This window comes from Scyliorhinus torazame, chromosome 1 (assembly GCF_047496885.1).
Source record: "Scyliorhinus torazame isolate Kashiwa2021f chromosome 1, sScyTor2.1, whole genome shotgun sequence".
Taxonomy (NCBI): domain Eukaryota; kingdom Metazoa; phylum Chordata; class Chondrichthyes; order Carcharhiniformes; family Scyliorhinidae; genus Scyliorhinus; species Scyliorhinus torazame.
In genome coordinates this window covers 354881993-354905544 of record NC_092707.1, presented here as the reverse complement: position 1 = coordinate 354905544, position 23552 = coordinate 354881993, and the positions used below count along the sequence as shown (strand labels likewise).

Genomic DNA, 23552 nt, shown 5'->3' with positions numbered 1-23552 from the left:
ATGTGTGTATATGCCAGGAGTTTGAGTTGCAGGTCTGGCAGACTTTCCCTGCATGGCCATATTTGAATTCCACCAGTCATATGCTTGATCGTTTCTGGCGGAATCTGGCCAGCAAAGACGACGATCGGGTATCTCTAGGGAAAGTTCAGGAATGGGGTGATGCAAAGTATTGTGGCTGGGAGCGTCAGGGAGTCCAGGGCGGCAAAGGTCCAGACTTAAGCTGGGAGTCCTTGTTTCTCCTGAATTATTTAATTTTTGATTTCATACATACACTGTGGTTGTTAAACTTCAAGATTTCATGATATTTAATGACTTACAAATCTCAATGATTGGAGTTTGCACATTCTCCCCGTGTCTGCAAGGGTCTCACCCCACAACCCAAAAAGATGTGCAGGGTGGATTGGCCACGCTAAATTGCCCCTTAATTGGAATAAAGAATTGGGTATTCTAAATTTATATTTAAAAAAATACAAATCTCACAGCAAATCAGATCGATGTCAAAGAACCATGGGCTGAAATTCTCCGCCGTCGGGATTCTCCATTTTGCCGGCAGCCCGGGGGTTTCCCGACAGCGGAGAAACCCACCCCATATATTTGGTTTGCTCTCATTTTGGAAAGTTGGTTCAGTCTAGTTGAAAGAACAGCTGGCAGTAACACTTCCATGCATATAGCTGTAATGAGTTTATGCAAACTTTTCCTGATATTCTGTTTGTACCAGTCAATCAGTTTGTATTGTTTGTTGTTCCAGAGTTTTATCTTTCAGTATTTAAGTTTTAATTAATCTCTAAACTCTCCTCATCCACGTGTGCATAGGTCATTCCTAAAAAGGTTCTTCCTTCATAACAGAGGAAAAGCCTTATTTAGATTGAACAACATGGTACTATGTGTTTTAATTAAACACAGGGAAATGTGATCATGCAGTGTTTAAAGGTGGTCATTCTTACCATAGAGCTGTATTCCAATATGCTGATGCCATTCTCATGCACAACTAACCATATTGGTGCGGTATCAGATTGTGATGGAGCAATGGGCTACATAACAAAAATAAAAGCAGAGCTATCATGTATCTACAAGACAGAATATGTTGATAAGAGAAGAATTTAAATTAAATAGGTTGAACCAACAATTTTATTTCTTGTTCACTATCCTTCTTTGTTTTTTAGGGTCACGTCCCAATTGTCAGTGCTCAGAAAGTAAATTTTCTACATATTACTAGTGAAATATGTATAAAATCCAATATCATTAAACAATAGCAAGGACTGCCTAAAAGTTAAAGAAAATGTGGCAAAGGTCATACCAAGTAGTATTGGTTTTCAGCACTTTCCATGATTTGACCAATTTGAAGCTTCTATTGATTTTGGCTAATTTCCACCGTATTGGCAGAAGATTTCTATGCACTAAAATCATTTATTATAAAGAATGCACTTATGGTTTAATTACATTTAGTGCATCAGTGAATATCTTCCCTTATAATATTCTATGGCTGAATAAAACCAACGTATTCTGCACCTTCATGTCTTTCCATCATTATCCAGAAGGAAGGACTGTCAGAGATTTGTTTCCCGACTTCTGCCAGTGTCAGTCTAAAGCCACCTACTACCAGATTTGTGTGGACTTCAGTCGGAATGACTCCACCTTCACTGCTACTTATTGGGGAAGCAACCTCTTCTGCTCAGCGTTTCCCCACAAATGTACAACTCAAATTGGGAGATTGAACCCCTATTCCGTCTCTCTATTAAACCATGCTGTTGAATGAATGAAGTAACAGCTGAATAAATTTAAAACTAGGTCGCAGCTGGTGCTTCAAAGCAATGGATTAATAAAACACATTACATTTTTATGAACCATTTAATGCAGCACAATGTTAGAAGAAAATTCACAGTTGGGGGATCAAACCTAGACAAGAATAAACAATATCCTACTTTTGTTGCAAACAGTTTTGCTCCAAAGAAAGGCCACTTCCTTGCTACAGTAAAGTAAATGCGGACACAGTCAGCAGCAGCACGTCCTCGCAGAGCCATCCATTTAGTAGAAAGTCGCTGACATAGTTGTCTAAAGTAGACACACAATGGTACAGTGAACAGTGTTTTCGACTGCATTAATTTATTCCAAATATATTTTTGAACAGTGATTATTTTTATTTCCATAAGCCAAGGTGTGTTTTGATATGCTACCAGTGAAAAGCTGGGGACTTTATTTCAGCTCTCAAGTAGTTATAAAATAAACACACGGATTCTTTCAACAACAATAGAGCTACATAATCAACTCTTGAATCTTTACGGAAAAGAATGGCAAATTATAGAAAACTGGAATGTTTATACTGAATGGGTTCCATACATACTTAATTTGCTCGTCTGTACATCCTTGTTTATATCTTTTTGGGTAAAATTTCTCGATTACTTGCTTCAGCGTTTGATTTGATTTGGATTGTATTGAGATCTGACCCGCTGGAGTTGAGAATGGGCGCTCAAAGTTTCCAAACTCCACCTAGTGAAAAATGCACAATTATTAGGCTGTTTAAAATGCATGACAAGGGAGTCAAATTTGTCAACAGTATTATTTTAATTTGGACATCCTAATACTAAATATCCTTACTGAGAAAAGCTGCAGTGTTAAATAGAATTTACAAACTGGCAGAAATCAATGAATTGCTGGGCCTACAGGAAATCAAAGCCTCCACCCCAAGTGTCAGTCTGAATCCATGGCAGCTTGAAACTTACTGACATATTACCAGAAGGATCAATGGTGTAATCCGAAATCAGCTTCGTGCTTCATTAGTTAGCTTCTGCTGGACCAGCCATATGGGGGCTTCCTCAGGTTTTAGCATCCCCAAGCAAGAAATAAAACTATAATCAATTGTTGTTCATTAACCATTGCTGGAAGAATCTTGGGTACAGATGGGATCAGGCTCATCACGATAGCCCTCAGCATTATATCATATGGGTCGCACAGTTGGGCAGCATGGTTGCACATTGGTTAGCACAGTCACTTCACAGCTCCAGGGTCCCAGGTTCGATTCCCGGCTTGGGTCACTGTCTGTGCGGAGTCTGCACGTCTCCCCATGTCTGCGTCGGTTTCCTCTGGGTGCTCCATTTCCTCCCACAGTCCAAAGATGTGCAGGTTAGGTGGACTACCATGCTAAATTGCCCTTAGTGTCCAAAGAGATTGGGTGGGGTTGCTGGGTTACGGGGATAGGGTGGAGGCGTGGGCTTGGGTCTGGTGCTTTTTCCAAGGGCTGGTGCAGACCCGATGGGCCGAATGGCCTCCTTCTGCATTGTAGATTCTATCGGATTAGTCAGGCTAATTTGTGAAGTTTTGAAGGGATGCTGATGTCATGACTCCATCATGTGTCATTGGCTTAAAGGGGTTAAAGAGAGGAGCTCAGAAGATAAATTTAAGATGAATTTTAAAAACATTTTAACTTATCAGTGTTTCAGGACACTTTCCTGATGCACATTCCAAATTTTAACAGAATTATAAGGGATGTTTTTAACTACCATGATCAGCAGGAATGGACTAGGAATACAGTAAAAAAAAATTCAAAACTCAATCTGGGATTTTAACTCCCAGTGGTGGCGGTAACTTGGTGACGGATGAGGCTCATTCATGTCAGACTCTGGCTGTCAGATATGACAGAAATTTCTTAACAAGTGTGTAAATAGATCGTGTAGGTTAAATATTTTAAAATAATAGTATTAAAAAACTAGAATTAAAAATTCTACAGATCTCCAATCTGGGTCATACTAGCTATGAGAGAGAAAGTTCTGTTGTGTTACTGCACAGTATTCTAGGTATAGGTACTATAATGGCATAATGGAGAAGATGAATTTTAAGATATTTGATAGCATCAGGCTTGAGGTCCTTTGACATCTACTTTATCTGAAGAAGCAATAGAATTTTGGAGCAAGCAGAATTTAACAAGCGAGTCTAAAAGCCCTGAAGGCTCCTTCATAAGAGTAATAAAGACTGGCTGAAGGCTGTGACTGTGGCGACCTTAGATCGGCGTTCATAAGAGACTGAATGGTAGTGGGAGGTGGGAAGGAGTGACTGTACTATTATAATCCTCTTGAAGAAAAAGTACAACTTTACAACTGCATTTTTAGAAACCTGTCCAGGTAGACCAGATGTGGCAGAAGACTAGGGACCTTGACAGATTACGTATCATTGTCCTGTAGGATGAAGATCAATGATAATCTTACTTGATACATAACCTAAAAGCCACAACCAGACAGAACAGGAGAAGACTTCTCCCCATTCCTCATGGTGAACCTCCTATCATGGAGTGAACCAGATGTAGAAACTCAAATAAATTGAAACACCAAGTGTTACAATTTCAACGACAGACCAACAAAGCAACCTAAAGCAGTTGACACCACCACACCTCCCAACTTGAGAATAAAATCTGAAAGAGTAGTAGATCTTCCAGACTGTATGAATTTATCAGGTCAGAAACTGGAGGGGGATAAGGGCTAGCATATAAATATTACTGTAAATACATTTGGATAAAAACTTGGAGGGTGTGTAGCATTTGGATGTTCAGGACTTAAGGGTTATTATGTGGGACCGTGGAAACATTATTATGTAAATAGTCACATAATTTTTAATTTATTTATTCTTTCATGGGATGTGGGTGTTAAGAGCCATGCACATTGCTGTGGTCTGGAGTCAAATGTAGACGAGACCGGGTAAGAATGGCAGATTTCCATCCCTAGGGGACATGAGCGAACAAGGTGAGTTTTTACGACTGTCGACGATAGTTTCATGGTTACCGTTACTAGCTTTAAATTCCAGATTTATTAATCACAGCTGCCGTGGTGGCATTTGAACCATGTTCGCAGAGCATTAGCCTAGGATCCTGGATTACTAGTCTAGCGACCTAACCACTATGCCGCCATCTCCCCAGGAGTAGTAGACTGTTGTCTAATACTGTGCAGTAACACAACAGAACTTTCTCTCTCATAGCTCGTATGACCCAGATTGGAGATCTGTAGAATTTTTAATACTATTATTTTAACATTAACAGTGCGGTAGATAACGGGGAGCCAATGGATGTGGTATATCTGGATTTCCAGAAAGCCTTTGACAAGGTGCCACACAAAAGGTTGTTGCATAAGATAAAGATGCATGGCATTAAGGGGAAAGTAGGAGCATGGATAGAGGATTGGTTAATTAATAGAAAGCAAAGAGTGGGGATTAATGGGTGTTTCTCTGGTTGGCAATCAGTAGCTAGTGGTGTCCCTCAGTGATCAGTGTTGGGCCCACAACTGTTCACAATTTACATAGATGATTTGGAGTTGGGGACCAAGGGCAATGTGTCCAAGTTTGCAGACGACACTAAGATAAGTGGTAAAGCAAAAAGTGCAGAGGATACTGGAAGTCTGCAGAGGGATTTGGACAGGCTAAGTGAATGGGCTAGGGTCTGGCAGATGGAATACAATGTTGACAAATGTGAGGTTATCCATTTTGGTAAGAATAACGGCAAAAGGGATTATTATTTAAATGATAAAATATTAAAACATGCTGCTCTGCAGAGACCTGGGTGTGCTCGTGCATGAGTCGCAGAAAGTTGGTTTTCAGGTGCAACAGGTGATTAAGAAGGCAAATGGAATTTTGTCCTTCATTGCTAGAGGGATGGAGTTTAAGACTAGGGAGGTTATGCTGCAATTGTATAAGGTGTTAGTGAGGCCACACCTGGAGTATTGTGTTCAGTTTTGGTCTCCTTACCTGAGAAAGGACGTACTGGCACTGGAGGGTGTGCAGAGGAGATTCACTAGGTTAATCCCAGAGCTGAAGGGGCTGGATTACGAGGAGAGGTTGAGTAGACTGGGACTGTACTCGTTGGAATTTAGAAGGATGAGGGGGGGATCTTATAGAAACATATAAGATTATGAAGGGAATAGATAGGATAGATGCGGGCAGGTTGTTTCCACAGAACTAGGGGGCATAGCCTCAAAATAAGGGGAAGTAGATTTAGGACTGAGTTTAGGAGGAACTTCTTCACCCAAAGGGTTGTGAATCTATGGAATTCCTTGCCCAGTGAAGCAGTAGAGGCTCCTTCATTAAATGTTTTTAAGATAAAGATAGATAGTTTTTTGAAGAATAAAGGGATTAAGGGTTATGGTGTTCGGGCCGGAAAGTGGAGCTGAGTCCACAAAAGATCAGCCATGATCTCATTAAATGGCGGAGCAGGCTCGAGGGGCCAGATGGCCTACTCCTGCTCCTAGTTCTTATGCTCTTATGTTCTTATGTTGTAGTGAGTCTGGTAGAAGTCTGCATGAAGATAGCACTTAGTCAGGACTCTATTGCATGTATAATACAGGTGGAGTGGGTTACATAGTGACACAATAAAAAAGTTTAATAGAAACATAAAGGAGATCATAAAGAAAAACAAGAAACATTAAATACTGAAACAATTGTTTTAATACAATAATATTTTATGCATCCAAACACTTCTCTTATGTACTTTGTTAATACATTGTCTCCTTATACAATGAAGACAGATTATTGAAACTGGAATTGGTCAATAGGTTTACACTCTTACCTGAGCTAGTAGTGCTGCCATTTCTAATGCAAGTTCTTTGTTTACAGGAAAGTGTCCATTTACAATTTCAACATTTGTTTGGTACATCAGCAGTAGTTTTTCTCTATCTGTCTCCCCACGAACTTGCGAAGAGAAATACAGCCTGTGAATGTGAAAACAGTATAAAAGTTTACTTTGTCATTCAGAATCAAAATTTGTGCCAATGTTGGTGGAGGCTGTTGCCCAAAACATTAACCCATCGTTCTTTCCCTTTCAGCTGGTGTCTTCTACTGTTCAGACAGCTTTTGAGATAGATTCGTTATAACCTTAAAATTACATTCAAAAATACAAATTTCCCAGGACAACTTATTTCATAATTATATACAAAATAATGAGAATATCTATTTAGGAGATAAAAGCAAATTACTGCGGATGCTGGAATCTGAAACAAAAACAGAAAATACTGGACAATCTTGGCAGGTCTGACAGCATCTGTGGAGAGAAAAGGGAGCTGACATTTCAAGTCTGGATGATTCTTTGTCAAACTGATTGTCAAATCTATTTAGGAGACTTGACAGTAGTACAGGATGTATGAATAATGGGAATAACTACTTGAATTGAAAGCAAGTGACTTGTGGACCCTGATAGGGGGCACTACTTTAAAATTTGGGGTCGCTCTTTCAGGACAGAGGCGAGGAGAATCTTTTTCTCACAGGGTTGAGACACTTTGGAATTCTCTGCCTTGAGAAGGCAATGGAAACGGAGTTCATTGAATATTTTTAAGGAATACTGGGCTGCCAACATATCGATGGTCAGGAAGTGGGTAGTGGGTGAGGGGTCGATCTGGGAGCGGATGGAGGCAGCATCCTGCAAAGGTAAGAGTCTGGAGGCTTTACTGACGGCGCCCCTGCCGTTCTCGTCGGCTCGGTACTTTATACGTCCGGTGGTGGTGGCAGCCCTAAGGGTGTGGGGCAATGAAGGCAGCATATGAGACTGGAGAGGGCATCAGTGTGGTCACCGATCTGTGACAATCACCGGTTTGACCCGGGGGGGCTGGATGGGGGTTTTAAGGTATGCCAGCGGGCAGGGCTTGAGGTTTGAGGATCTATTCATCCAGGAGGGTTTTACGACCTTGGAGACATAGAATTACATAGAACATACAGTGCAGAAGGAGGCCATTCGGCCCATCGAGTCTGCACCGACACACATTAATCCCTCACTTCCACCTTATCCCCGCAACCCAATAACCCCTCCCAACCCTTATGGACACTACGGGTAATTTATCATGGCCAATCCACCTAACCTGCACGTCTTTGGACTGTGGGAGGAAACCGGAGCACCCGGAGGAAACCCACGCGGACACGGGGAGAACGTGCAGACTCCGCACAGACAGTGACCCAGCGGGGAATCGAACCTGGGACCCTGGCGCTGTGAAGCCACAGTGCTAATCACTTGTGCTACCGTGCTGGTACCGTGCTAGACATTAGAGGAGGAGTTTAATTTGCCGTGTGGGAACGGGTTTCGGTATCATCAAGTGCGGGACTTTGTACGGAGGCAGGACCCAAGCTTTCCTTGCCTCCTCCTGAGGGGACTACAGGATAAAGTGCTGTCAAAAACAGGGGTTGGAGGTGGGAAGGTTTCAGAGATATACAGGGAATTGGTAGAGTGGGAAGGGGCGCTTATCAGAGAGGTGAGGTGGAAGTGGGAAGAGGAGCTAGGAGGGGAGCTGGAAACTGAACTGTGGGAAAAAGCCTTGAAAAGGGTAAATACATCCTCGTCCTGTGCTAGACTTAGCTTGATTCAGTTCAAGGTGGTCCACAGGACCCACGTGACGGTAGCCTGGATGAGTAGATTCTTCGAGGAAGTGGAGGACAGATGTGGACGGTGTGGGAGTAGCACGGCCAACCTCCTTCATATGTGTTGGGCATGTCCGAAATGAGGGAATTCTGGCAGGGATTTGCGGATGTTATGTCAAAAGTCCTGGAAGGTAGGGTAACTCAGGTCCAGAATTGGCAAAAGGTCCAAAGTGTGGGAGGATCCGGGGGCAAAGGTGGGAGGGGGGGGTGGTGAGGCCGATATCCTGGCCTTCACCTCCCTGGTGGCCCGGAGACGTATCTTGCTGAGATGGAGGGACTCGGAGCCCCCAAAGTCAGGAGTGTGGGCCAGCGATATGGTAGGGTTTCTCAGTCTGGAGAAAATCAAGTTCGCTCTGAGACGATCAATACAGGGATTTGCCCGGAGTTGGCAGCCGTTCATCGATTTCTGTCACAAAAATTGAACGTCAGCAGTAAGGGGGGAAAGGGAAAAGGTGGGGGGGGGGGGGGAAAACAGGAGGCAGGGTAATGTTGAATAAGAACAGAACTTAGTATACGGGTAATAGGCACAGGGCGGGAGAAGTGGGGGACGTGGTTTATTGTTTGTTCTTTTAGGGGGTATTTTGCGTGTCGACCCGCGCGGTTGTTTTAGAAATGTCAACATGTTAAATTGAGAAAATTACAAATGCTTCAATAAAATATTTTCTAAAAAAAAAAAAATATTTTTAAGGAAGAGGTAGATAGATTCTCATCAGGCAAGAAGCTGTTTGGACTTTACGGTTTCCACAGATGGGGCCATCTCGTTCAAACCAAAATGTTGCCTCATCTGGTTCCATGTCCTTAGTGTGGCTACCACCACTCGGCAGGATGTGTGTTTCGCGCTGCCATGGCGAGAGCCTCGAGGGTTGTTCCCTTGCAGGAAGACTCCGTCATCCTCACCAGTTTACTTATTTTGACAAGAAGCGGTTAACTCATTCATCGAGTAGATTTAAGTACAGGATGGAATCTTACCAGAATTTGGCAAAGTGTCAGGCTCAGAAAATTGGCATGCAACTCTCCAGTTGCTCAAACCAGTTTTCTCTCCAAATCATGAGCCTCTTAGACCAATAAAAATGAGTAAGCATGGTTGACGCCATCAGTCTAGCGGGGCAGGGCCTCAGAACTAGCAACCGGATCCAAAGCGATTGGGCCACCTTTTTTAAAGGGTGCCTCAATCAGCATTGCAGCCTAATAGCCCCTAGCCCCCCATCATGGAGACATCGAGCCACCCCCCCCCCCCCGACAATCCTTGGAGTTCTGATCCTCCCCCCACACTGATAATCCTCGGCATTGAACTTCCCAACCAACACTGTGGACACATACCCAGCACTCGCCCCGTAATAATAATAATAATAATAATAATAGCTTATTGTCACAAGTAGGCTTCAATGAAGTTACTGTGAAAAGCCCCTAGTCGCCACATTCCGGCGCCTGTTTACCGTACATCAATGCCCCCACTCCCCTATGGGCTCCACTAGGGCCCTCTCCTGGCACTACCCCAGCACAGGTTGGCACTGCGGGGTTGGCACTGTGACAACCTGTGGCCAGCCCCTCTACACTCCCGGGGCTATACTGACCTCTGCCCCCAGAGGGACTGCCTCTCATCTGGCCAAAGATATTATAAACCGTGCCACTTTGGCGAGGTTTGAAAATTTAGTGGGGTGAGATCATGTGGCGGGGAGGACATGTATAATATTTAAATGAATGCAAAACTATTAAAATGAGGTTCCCAACCTTTGTGGGGGTGAATTGGGAGATGTTGTCGGGGAGGGGCAGAGAAAAATTGGGAAACATGATCTCTCTGTGAGAATCACGTTTCTGATTCTCATGATATTTTCCACCGTACCACCTATCCCACGCAAGGCGAGTGCGGGCTCAAGATCGTGCCCATAATATTTACATAAATGGGAATGTAAACATTAATATAATTCAGACCAATTCATTCCCCTTGATGTGGATGGTAAACCTCTGAGAATTCTTGGATAAGGAGTCAAAATAAAGGGATTAAGGATTCATCTGAAATCTTTAGATTAATATTCCTTACAAAATTCCTGGGTTAAATAAATTGCTGGAAAAACCCAGCAAACCTGGCAGCAACCATGGAGAGAGAAATAGTGTTAATGTTTGGAGTCCATGTGACTCTTCTTTAGATTTCAAGCATCTCCAGCGGTTTGCTTCTATTTTAAAGTTCTTGGGTTTCGCCTTCAGCTGGGCAATCTGAAGATGTTCAATTCAACAGCCTACAAAAAGAGCTTATATTCTGAAGTCCCAATGGATTGAATATTCAACATATTAAAAAAATATAAATCAATATAGTGCCTTTCACAAACTCAGGATGTCGAAAGCTTCACAGTTAATGAAGTCCTTTTGAAGTAGTCACTATGGGTGGGATTTTTTGGGCCTGCTTTAAATTTCCACCCAAAATCAATTAATTTTTGACTGCTCTCCAAATTATCTGGTCCGACCCATGCTGATTTTCGCCGTAGGCGCAACCGGAAAATCCTGGCCTATGCTGTACTGCAGGAGATGGGACAGCCCGTTTGTGCACATCATAGTTTCACAAACAGCTGCTTTTAGTTTTGTTGGTTGAAGGATGAAAGTACTGACCAGGATGCCAATAAGAATAGCCAGCCCTACTTCAAAATAATGACATGGAACCTTTTATATCCACCTGAGAGGGAGTATCATTCAAGAGATGCTATTGGGGGATTCTTACAGCGTAGCAGGGATAGGGGGGGGCTGGCACTACCGAGCCTAAGTGAGTATTATTGGGCCGCTAATATTTCAATGGTGAGTAAGTGGATGGGAGAGGAGGAGGGAGCAGCGTGGAAGAGATTAGAGGGGGCGTCCTGTAGGGGGACTAGCCTACAGGCTATGGTGACAGCCCCATTGCCGTTCTCACCGAGGAACTACACCAAAAGCCCGGTGGTGGTGGCTACACTGAAGATTTGGGGACAGTGGAGACGGCATAGGGGAAAGACTGGAGCCTTGGGGGGGGTCCCCGATAAGAAACAACCATAGGTTTGCCCCGGGGGGAATGGATGGGGGATATGGAATGTGGCAAAGAGCAGGAATAACGCAACTGAAAGATCTGTTTGTGGATGTGAAGTTCGCGAGTCGGGGAGCGCTGACCGAGAAATATGGGTTGCCCCAAGGGAATGCATTCAGGTATATGCAACTGAGGGCTTTTGCGAGGCAACAGGTGAGGGAATTCCCGCAGCTCCCGACACAAGAGGTGCAGGACAGAGTGATCTCAAAGACATGGGTGGGGGATGGTAAGGTGTCAGATATATATAGGGAACTGAGGGACGAAGGGGAGACTATGGTAGATGAACTAAAAGGGAAATGGGAAGAAGAGCTGGGGGAGGAGATCGAGGAGGAGCTGTGGGCAGATGCCCTAAGCAGGGTAAACTCGTCGTCCTCGTGTGCCAGGCTAAGCCTGATTCAGTTTAAGGTATTACACAGGGCGCATATGACTGGAGCACGGCTCAGTAAAGTTTTTGGGGTGGAGGATAGGTGTGCGAGGTGCTCGAGAAGCCCAGCGAATCATACCCATATGTTTTGGTCATGCCCGGCACTACAGGGGTTTTGGATGGGGGTGACAAAGGTGCTTTCAAAAGTAGTGGGGGTCCGGGTCGAACCAAGCTGGGGGTTGGCTATATTTGGGGTTGCACAAGAGCCGGGAGTGCAGGAGGCGAGAGAGGCCGATGTTTTGGCCTTTGCGTCCCTAGTAGCCCGGCGCAGGATATTGCTAATGTGGAAAGAAGCCAAGCCCCCAGGGGTGGAGACCTGGGTAAATGACATGGCAGGGTTTATAAAGCTAGAGCGGATTAAGTTCGTTCTAAGGGGGTCGGCTCAAGGGTTCACCAGGCGGTGGCAACCGTTCGTCGAATACCTCGCAGAAAGATAGATGGAATGGAAAAAGGAAGGCAGCAGCAGCAGCCCAGGATCGGGGGGGGGGGGGGGGGGCAGGGAGGAGGAACTTGAAGGACTCTCAGGGTTGTAAATATATACTGTATAATATGTATAGGTCGTTGCTACAGATAATTATATATTGGACTGTTAAATTATATTTTTGGAGAGTGTTACTTGTGATAAGGCAGTTGCCAATTAGGGTTAGTTTTCATTTTTGTTATCTATTATTTATTCACTTTCTGTTTATAAAATAGGTCATTGTTATTTGTGTTGTTATAATATTGTGTAAAGGATGCACAATGTACTGTGTTGGTTGACCAAAAATTTTCAATAAAATATTTTATATAAAAAAAAAGAGATGCTATTGGGTTGCCACAGGTCATGAATAGAATGCAGCTTCTTTCTTTTCTTTATTTGCATGAGGGTGGCATGATGGCACAGTGGTTAGCACTGCTGCCTCACAGCACTAGGGACTCGGGTTCAATTCTAGCCTTGGGTCACCGTCTGTGTGGAGTTTGGATGTTCTCCCGGTGTCTGGGTGGGTTTCCTCTGGGTGCTCCAGTTTGCGCCCACAGTCCAAGATGTGCAGGTTAAGTGGATTGGCCATGATAAATTGTCCCTTAGTGTCCAAAAGTTAGTTGAGGTTATTGGGTTATGGGAATAGGGCAGGGCTTTGGGCTTAGGGAGGGTGCTCTTTCAGAGGGTCGGTGCAGACTTGCGGTAGGCCGAATGGACTCTGTCTGCACTACATTGGTTCTATAATTTGAGGGGCATTCTCCCAAACAATTTGTGCCGGGTTTTTCATGGAGTTCCTCACCACTATTCAATGACACTTAGTCACTTTTCTTGGCCATGGGATGCTTCCCACCGGTTTAGTCTACACTTAAATTTTTTTTTTTTAAGCTCTGGGGAGCTGAACGTGGAGATTGGGTCGCCATTTTGAAAGGGTGCCCTATCTCTAAGTGAGCTTGTGGGTCCCCCACACCCCTCACCCACGGGCAATGTCACCCCCTAGACACAAGGGCACTACCTCACACCCCCAAAGTGAGGTCACCCTGTTATAGGGTGTAGCCACTTAAAATGGCCAACTCCCGATTCAAAATGGCGAACGGCAAAGGGAAAGTCAGCGAACAAGACAAAAACGAGCAGCTGCAGGTTGGCTGTGTATTTACCTCTGGAAAGGCCAGACAAGATTGATACCAGCAACCATCAGCATAACAAAACACCAGCCATCTGCATACTAATGAGCAATCCCCGGGAACAATAACCAACATTTAGACACACAAAGCAAAACCAGACTCTTTGGCGCCAGCAGAAGCCTACACAAAAGGAGGTGAACGACCACCTCAAGACCGCCCATCGATCAGGGAATCGCTCCAGCATTGGAGAAAATCGAACCAAGTGATAGGGACAAAGTCCAATCACTTGGGACCAGGTACAGAGTCCGCCCAAAAGGCGGGAAGCCCCTGGGAACAAGAAGAATTGAGCCCCAAGTTCAAATTGCGCTCTTCTCTCTTCACCGCTTCTCCAGCTCTTCACTCTTCAGCAGCTGGTCGAAACTGTAAGTCTTACTTCAACGCTCGCTACGAGATAGGTGCTCCTAGCTATCAATCTGTACCAACTTAGAATCCCGCAGGCTCAGAACCCGAACGAAAGGGCATTTGTTTCCCTGACCTGGTGGGCCAGTTCCAAGTTAAGTATAGGCCTGTTAGTTGTAGAAGTAGCTTAAACATATAATTTGTGCATGAGTAGTGATTACTGTGTATAATAAATGTGCTTTGATTTAAATCTCACTAATCGGTGTATTGGATTATTGATCATTACTCGGACTTGAACCACGTGGCGGTATCATAAAGATACCTGACGACTCAAGAGCAAAGGTAATAAAACAGAGCAATTAAACTAAGGCAAAGTTAGCAACAAGGGTCCCTGTGGGCCCCATCCCGAAGCCCCCTTACAGCACCCCCTCTCTTCCAGGACCCCCACCAGTCACCCCTCCAACCTCCCAGAGGTCACTACTTACCTGCCCTGAACACCGCCACTCTTGAAACCACCCCCACCCTCATTTCATGGGCATGGCCCACTTCATCCCCTGACCTTTTGCAGTGCCACCCTGGCACTTGGGCACCTTTGCACTGCCACTCTGGCACCAAGACAATGCTCGTGCTGCTTGGCACTGCTATCTGGGCACCTTGGGAGTGGCAGGGTGGCAGTGCTAAGGTGGCAGCATTCCAGGGGTATGGCCAAGGGGCCACCCAGCATTGACCCGGACCACCATTTGGGGTCTCCAATGGCCCGGTAATCTCCCAGAGTGCTGTTCCGCCTGGTGCACATTTGTGTGGACCAGTGCTGAACGGTGCCCGGCTGCGGCCTTGCTGGGAAGCTGGTGGATACAGCATTGTTGGTGGATACCAGGTAAGTTTGCTGAAGCCGGTTTAGTCACGGCCCTTGTGGGCATATTTCAGATTCTAGTGCCTCGCGAGACTTGGGTGAATCCCGCGAGGCCCGAAGACTGTCAGGGAGCCCGTGAGAGGGCTCTCCAGAGTTTCACCAGTTGCACTGCGCTCAAGGGAGCGCGCAAAGCGGCCAGAGAATCGCGCCATATGTATTTAAATGAGGCTCTCAAATAGTGCACAAAAGAACATTCATGGGTGTTAACAACCAGATGTGGGATTTCAGGCAATGCCTGAACTAGGTGGTTGTCGACATGTTTATGAACTTAGTTGACAATTTTTATATATTTCAATCCCAATCAGAAGTATTTCTGTTGGTTGGAAATTATTTTGTGATGACAATATAAAAAAATAATGGTACAAGCCAATTACCAAACGTTACCTAATTTGGCATTGGAATAAAATTAAATTATCAGTGAAGAATAATAAAAAGGAGAATTAATTCTATTGCAGAATGCTTGCAAGGAAGCTGGTGAAGCCAAGAAAAAGTAAATATTCTCACACTAATTGTATCTGCTTTGATCATTACCTGTTCTTATAAGTTAGCCGGACAGTCCGAGTTCCCTCGAATTTTCCAGAATGCTGTTCTTTGGAGGCCTGCTCCCATTTGCATATTATGTCGCAAACCTTAATCAAGAAATTATGATTTACTGAAATTATTTTCTATCAGGTTACTAACAATGTAACACAAAGTAACATTAGACCAAGAGTGAAATCCATTCGGGCAGGATTCTCCATCCTGGGATGCCCGGATCGCATTCCCTGATGGGGTGGAGATTCGGGCGTTAGGGCAAAATTGTGATTGATGCCGGGGGCCGACCGCATCACGATGCTCCCCCACCCGCCCCCCAATCCCCAATGGGAATGGCCCATTTGCATTCATTTAGCAGGCCCGGCGCCCTATGCTTTGGCCTTCCGTGATTCTCTGGTCTCCGGGGCCGGGAATCACGTGGATGCAGATAATCTATCTTTACCAGCGTGGCTCTGGCATGGTGGACCTTACGGTGGGACAAGGGGGCAATGGTGGCTTACAGTGAGGTTCATAACACCAGGGCCAGGCTGGTAGTGACCATTCAAGCCCAAACTCCTTCTCCGCCCCAAATTATGCACTGCCCCTCCCCACCCCACCCCTCTGGAGCCCTCCAGGAACTCCTGTAATAGGGAGACCCTCAGGGACTCCTACAACAGGTGCAAAGGGGGATCCCGCCACAAGACCCCTCCCCCCCCCCCCCCCATCCCCCCACAAGACCCCTCCCCCCCCCCCCCCCCATCCCCCCACCCACCCAAAAGGAGTTCCTGCAATAGAGGGACCTCCCCCAACCTGCGATCCTTGCAATAGCCACAAGTCAGGCAGGGCTTGTTCACTGATCTCATTGGTGCCACTGAGAGTGCTTTTCTGCTGATAGTGTTCGTAGAGAGAAAGCTTAGCAGCAGAAACATGGCTGGAATAGGCATAGCTGAAGGTGCTGCCTCTCAGGATGTAATTCATCCAGACTCTCCCAAGTCTGAACCACTTATCATTGTGCGTATGATGGAAAACACACAAGACTAGGCTGCTCATGCATTAGAATCTCGTACAGTGTGTGTTTTCGGCACTTTAGGGAAAAGCACATTTTTAGAAGGCTCATGAACATACAGACAGGACTGTGGCTATATCTGCAAGTTAAAAAAGGTATCAATGATATTACCTCTTTACACATCAAAGTTATGAAATGTGCAGCATGCAACAAGAATCCAAAAACATTTTGCAGCAAATGGAGTACAATGGCAATGTTTGAATAAGTTACCAGGGCAACACAGTAGCACAAGTGATTAGCACTATGGCTTCACAGCGCCAGGGTCCCAGGTTGGATTCCCTGCTGGATCACTGTCTGTGCGGATTCTGCACGTTCTCCCCGGGTCTGCGTGGGTTTCCTCCGGGTGCTCCAGTTTCCTCACACAGTCCAAAGACGTGCAGGTTAGGTGGATTGGCCATGATAAATTGCCCTTAGTGACCAAAAAGGTTAAATGGGGTTATTGGGTTACGGGGATAGTGCTTAAGTGGGTCGGTGCAGACTCGATGGGCCGAATGGCCTCCTTCTGCACTGTATGTTCTATGTAAGCAGTGGAATTAATGTTAGGAGAGCGTTCAATATGTTTGACTGAGTGACTGAACGAGCTTGATAGGTCAAATAACTTTGGTTGTCAGTAACTTTCTCTTATGTTCCTAATAATTTACAACACCCATCAACTGCCTCTTTGTGAAACATTGTTAGTAGAATTTAATTCATACTTGTACTGTTCTCTCTACCACCCTTTTTACTTTCGTTTGTGCTGGTTTTTCAGCCCTATAAAAAGAGAGTCTTCTCTGGCCTGTCTAGGCTAGTTATGGTGAAAGGTTGCACTGAAATTTCTTGAGCGTTCATATTTATCATGCATGGGTTCATGACTTCACCATTAGTTGAAGGGCTTAATTTCTTAGTATAATTTATTAGGGCCACACATTTACCTTTATGTTTCCCCGAGGACAGTGCTCTTGATCACTTCCCGAGGGATCATCTGTGAAAAGAAAGAATCCAGACTGCACTGGTTTCCTCATGCCAGTATCTTGATTCAGGGTGTGTAGAAATTCTTCCACTGTGGTGGATGCATCAAATCCGACTACCTATACATTCAGGTAAAGTAGTGTTACCGTTGATGTATTTTCAAATAGGCTCAACTTTATATTATTTCATTTGAATAGTTTGCTAAACACAATTTTTGTTTTTGGAAGAAATGCATAATTGAAAATATAATGAACTTACTGGATTCTTAAAAGAAATAGATAAAATAAAAAATTATCAACGTTTTGAACATAGATCCTTTTTCAAGTTTTTCTAACCATTAAGTAGTTATCTTTGTGTAAAGTGAAGTTCCATTGTTAGTTCTTTTTGTTATAATTATGTTATAATTATCTAAGTTTGATTGGAACTCGACTGGAGCAACAAGGTGGACTTTGAAAAGAGCTTGCTGATTCCCATACATTTATAATGATTAGCTTTGACTGAGGTTTCATCAGTTCTGCCGTGTAGAAAAATGTATTTTATTCCAAACGTATATAAAGGTTACAAAACATAAACAATTTGGGGAACAAAGTCCCCAACACACAACTATATAGTTTGTACGAATTTTCCCCATTTTCACCCCTCCTCCCTCTCCGTGACGAACAGCTCCTCAAACACTGCTACGAACATCCCCCACCTTGACTCAAAGCCCTCCGCTGAACCCCTTAATTAGTACTTAATCTTTTCCAACCGAAGAAAGTCATACAAGTCCCACAACCAAGCCACCACTCCAGTAGAATTCTTCGCCGGGCAATCAGAGAGGCGAAGGCCACAACATCAGCCCTCCTCCCCTCCATCGACTTTATCTTCTCTGATTTCCCAAATATCGCCACCAATGGGTCTGGCTCAACTTCCTCCCCCATTATCCTCGTTTGCTCCTCGAACACTCCCGCTCAAAATCTCCCCAACTTTTCACAGCCCCAGAACATATGAACATGATTCGCTGGTCCTCGCCCTCACTTTTCATGCTCGTCTGTCAGTCCCTGGAAGAACCCACTCATTCTTGCCCGAGTCATGTGTACTGTGTACCACCTTGAACTGTACAGGCTCATCGTTGTGCACGAGGTCGCATTTACCCCTTGTAGCTTCTCACTCCGTACTCTCCAGTTTATCTCCCCTCCCAGCTCCCCCTCCCACTTCTCCTTAATCTTCATCACCTGCTCACCTCCCTGCTCTCCCAACCACCCAGATGTCTCCGATCCTGCCCTCCCTTTCCACATCAGGAAGCAGCAGTCGTTCCAACAGGGTGTACCTCGGCAACCTGGGGAACTCTTTCCAAACCTTCCGCGCGAAGTCCCTTACCTGCAGGTAGCAAAACTCGCTTCCTCTTGGGAGCTCTACCCTCTCCTTAACCAGCCACATTACGCTCCACTTTCTATACATGCCATCTATCCCCCCGGCTCAAAACCACGGTTTTCGCACAACAGCATCAACATCGACATTCCCTCTATCCTAAAGTGCCTCCTCAGCTGGTTCCAGACCTTCACCGTGGACTACTACAGGGCTTCGAGTGATTCCTTGGCGCCATTGGCAATGCCGCCATCACCATAGCCCTTAAGCTGGATCCTCCCCCACCTAAACCCAAACCTTCCCAGGACCTCAAACAGGAAATGCTACTCCACCCGGTCGAATGCCTTCTCCGCGTCCACGGACACCACTACCTCCGGCACCTGGGCTCTCGACGGGGTCATGATCACGTTTAACAGCGCCTTATATTACTAGAAATCTGCCTGCCCTTTACAGGCCTGTTTGGTCCTCCGCAAGCACCCTCGGGACACAGCCTTCCACCCTTCCCGCCACCAACTTAGCCACTATTTTCACATCGATATTTAACAGCGATATGGGCCTGTATGACCCATATTCCAATGGGTCCTTCTCCTTTTTTGGGAATGTAATCGATGCCTGCATCATAGTCTCCGGCAGCCTCCCCTTTTCCAATGCCTACATTGAAGTCCCCCAAGAGATGTGGTGCCAGGTCCGTCGCAAACTCCTTACAGAATTCCCCTGGGTAACCATCAGGCCCTCGGGCCTTCCCCAACTTCATACCCCTTATAATATCCAATACCTCCCTCAGCCACAAGGACTCTTCTAGCGCCTGCCTCTTTTCCTGCAACTGTGGAAACTCCAGTTCATGCATGTAAGAACTGTCCCATGTCCCCCTCTTCACACCCCCCCCCCCCCACTCCAGGGTACACCCTGTACAGCTATAGTAATCCCTTAACACCTCGTTTATCTTCCCCAGCTCCGACACCACATCCCCTGCCCTAGTCCATATTTTCAATACTTCCCTGGACGCGGCCTGCCTCCATAGCTGATGCACTAACATTCAACTCGCCTTCTCCCCATATTTGTTCTGCACCCCCCTTTGCCCTATGCAGCTCCCTGTCGTCAACCTATCAAATTGCCCGTAATGTTTTCCTCCTCGCCAATCCCTCTGTGGTGGGTGCCCTCAAGTACTCCCCAACAACCTCCACTATATCGTTCATTAGCTGTTCGTATTCCTCACCCCTTTCCCTATCCGCATGTGCCTTGGAACGAGATAATCTCCCCGCTGACCACCGCTTTTAAACTTTCTAAAATGTGGCCACCAATACCTCCCTGTTTTGGTTCAATTCTACACAATCTTTAATCACAGCCCGTACTTTATCACAAAATACTATCTGCCAACAGCCCGAATCGAGCCTCCGCCCCTGCCTCTGCTCCCATCCCGATACAGTGGGCGGCACGGTAGCACAGTGGTTGGCACTGTTGCTTCACAGCTCCAGGGTTCCAGGTTAGATTTCTGGCTTGGGTCACAGTCTGTGCAGAGTCTGCACATTCTCCGTGTCTGCGTAGGTTTCCTCCGGGTGCTCCGGTTTCCTCCCACAATTTCCGAAAGACATGCTATTAGGTAATTTGAACATTCTGAATTCTCCCTCGGTGTACCCGATCAGGCGACAGAATGTGACGACTAGGGGTTTCACAACAACTTCATTGTAGTGTTAATGTAAGCCTACTTGTGACAATTAAGATTATTATCCAAGCTTAACCTCCAGCCAGTGGGGCGCTTGGTCCGAGATTACTATATCCGGGTATTCTGCCCCCTCTACCCCAACCAAAACTTCCCGGCTCACCACAAAAAAGTTGATCTTGAATACACCCAACACACTTGTGACACAAAGGAACAGTCCCTTCTCCTTGGGTTCTTGAAGCGCCACGGGTCCACCATACTCCTCTTTTCCATAAGCCCACCCAGCACCTTTGCCATTCATATTCTACCCATTGACCTGGGGCTCAACCTATCGACCCAAGGGCACAATTAAAATCTCCTCTCATAATCAACTGATACATGGCCAAGTCTGGAATTGCTGCCATCAACCCCATCATAAAACCTACATTGTCCCAATTTGGTGCATACACATTCATCATTACCACCAGTGTCCCTTCTAATACCCCACTCACCATCACACATCTCCCACCCAGGTCTCTCACTTCCTTCGCGCTCAAAAAACCCTGTTTTCTTACTCATCAAAACTGCCACACCCCGTGAATTGAATCAAACCCCGAGTGGAAACCCTGACCCACCCATCCCTTCCTCAGCCTAACCTGATCCTTCATGCGCAGATGCGTCTCCTGCAGAAAGACCACCTCCGCTTTTAAACGCCTTAGGTGCACAAATACCTGAGATCTCTTCACCGGTCGATGGAACCCTCGCAAACCTGAGGATAGACAAGTCCCCCGGGCCTGACGGGATATATCCAAGGATTCTATGGGAAGCAAGAGATGAAATTGCAGAGCCGTTGGCAATGATCTTTTCGTCCTCACTGTCAACAGGTGTGGTATCAGGGGATTGGAAAGTGGCGAATGTCGTGCCCCTGTTCAAAAAAGGGACTAGGGATAACCCTGGGAATTACAGGCCAGTTAGTCTTACTTCGGTGGTAGGCAAAGTCATGGAAAGGGTACTGAAGGATAGGATTTCTGAGCATCTGGAAAGACACTGCTTGATTAGGGATAGTCAGCACGGATTTGTGAGGGGTAGGTCTTGCCTTACAAGTCTTATTGAATTCTTTGAGGCGGTGACCAAGCATGTGGATGAAGGAAAAGCAGTGGATGTAGTGTACATGGATTTTAGTAAGGCATTTGATAAGGTTCCCCATGGTAGGCTTCTGCAGAAAGTAAGCAGGCATGGGATAGTGGGAAATTTGGCCAGTTGGATAACAAACTGGCTAACCGATAGAAGTCAGAGAGTGGTGGTGGATGGCAAATATTCAGCCTGGATCCCATTTACCAGTGGCGTACCGCAGGGATTAGATCTGGGTCCTCTGCTGTTTGTGATTTTCATTCATGACTTGGATGAGGGAGTTGAAGGGTGGGTCAGTAAATTTGCAGACGATACGAAGATTGGTGGAGTTGTGGATAGTGAGGAGGGCTGTTGTCGGCTGCAAAGAGACATAGATAGGATGCAGAGCTGGGCTGAGAAGTGGCAGATGGAGTTTAACCCTGAAAAGTGTGAGGTTGTCCATTTTGGAAGGACAAATATGAATGCGGAATACAGGGTTAACGGTAGAGTTCTTGGCAATGTGGAGGAGAAGAGAGATCTTGGGGTCTTATTTTCATACATCTTTGAAAGTTGCCACTCAAGTGGATAGAGCTGTGAAGAAGGCCTATGGTGTGCTAGCGTTCATTAACAGAGGGATTGAATTTAAGAGCCGTGAGGTGATGATGCAGCTGTACAAAACTTTGGTAAGGCCACATTTGGAGTACTGTGTACAGTTCTGGTCGCCTCATTTTAGGAAGGATGTGGAAGCTTTGGAAAAGGTGCAAAGGAGATTTACCAGCATGTTGCCTGGAATTGGAGAGTAGATCTTACGAGGAAAGGTTGAGGTTGCAAGGCCTTTTCTCATTAGAACGGAGAAGGATGAGGGGCGACTTGATAGAGGTTTATAAGATGATCAGGGGAATAGATAGAGTAGACAGTCAGAGACTTTTTCCCCGGGTGGAACAAACCATTACAAGGGGACATAAATTTAAGGTGAATGGTGGAAGATATAGGGGGGGGGGATGTCAGAGGTAGGTTCTTTACCCAGAGAGTAGTGGGGGCATGGAATGCACTGTCTGCGGAAGTAGTTGAGTCGGAAACATTAGGGACCTTCAAGCAGGTATTGGATAGGTACGTGGATTACGGTAAAATGATATAGTGTAGATTTATTTGTTCATAAGGGCAGCACGGTAGCATTGTGGATAGCACAATTGCTTCACAGCTCCAGGGTCCCAGGTTCGATTCCGGCTTGGGTCACTGTCTGTGCGGAGTCTGCACATCCTCCCCGTGTGTGCGTGGGTTTCCTCCGGGTGCTCCGGTTTCCTCCCACAGTCCAAAGATGTGCAGGTTAGGTGGATTGGCCATGATAAATTGCACTTAGTGTCCAAAATTGCCCTTAGTATTGGGTGGAGGTGTTGACTTTGGGTAGGGTGCTCTTTCGAAGAGCCGGTGCAGACTCAATGGGCCGAATGGCCTCCTTCTGCACTGTAAATTCAATGATAATCTATGATTAATCTAGGACAAAGGTTCGGCACAACATCGTGGGCCGAAGGGCCTGTTCTGTGCTGTATTTTTCTATGTTCTATGTTCTCAGCCATATCGGGGGCTTACGCCTCCATTCCCCTCTACCGTCCGCCATCCTCACCTTTCAACTAATTTCACCCTGTACCTGGTCCCATCCAAGATGGCCCCCTTTTCCATCCCTGAACACGTTTCTTCTCCAACCTTGCCTCGCCACATCACCCTCCCCTCCTTTTCCATGCTCCACCCCTCCCATGGCTATCTCTCGCAGCCTTCTCCCCTACCTCACCCGTTCACCAGCATTACCCGCCAACGTGGCAACTCCTGCCCAAAGGCTCCTCCTGGTAACCCGCCCCCCCCCCACACTCACCTCTCTGTAGTCTTCATAAGTCATCCCTAGTTTAGCCGGGTAGAGCACCCCAAACCTGATCTGTTCATACAGCACCGCCTTGGCCCTGTTGAACCCCGCATGCTGTTTTCTCAGTTCAGCTCTAGTGTCCTGGTATATTCGGACCTTGTTCCCCTCCATTCGAAGTTGCGCTTTTGCCTGGCCCACTGCAGAATCTTCTCCTTCTCCACAAACTTGTCTAGCCTCATGATCACCACATGCAGCGGCTCCCCTGCCCTTGGCATCTGCCTCAGAGACTTGTGCGCTCTGTCCACCTCAAGGGCCTTGTCCAGCATCCTCGA

General features: G+C 45.9%; 1 protein-coding gene across 2 annotated transcripts in view; it reads right to left on the bottom strand.

Moving 5' to 3' along the window:
• Positions 1-23552, bottom strand: part of plekhh2 (pleckstrin homology domain containing, family H (with MyTH4 domain) member 2) — a 241439-nt gene that overhangs the window by 15722 nt on the left and 202165 nt on the right. For both annotated transcript variants that reach the window (XM_072510490.1, XM_072510480.1), the window contains 6 exons: positions 17230-17385; positions 15271-15368; positions 6542-6683; positions 2342-2487; positions 1923-2052; positions 945-1031 (listed from right to left, as the gene is read on the bottom strand). In XM_072510490.1, the coding sequence (XP_072366591.1) occupies positions 945-1031; positions 1923-2052; positions 2342-2487; positions 6542-6683; positions 15271-15368; positions 17230-17385 (759 nt within the window). The remainder of the gene's footprint in view (positions 1-944; positions 1032-1922; positions 2053-2341; positions 2488-6541; positions 6684-15270; positions 15369-17229; positions 17386-23552) is intronic.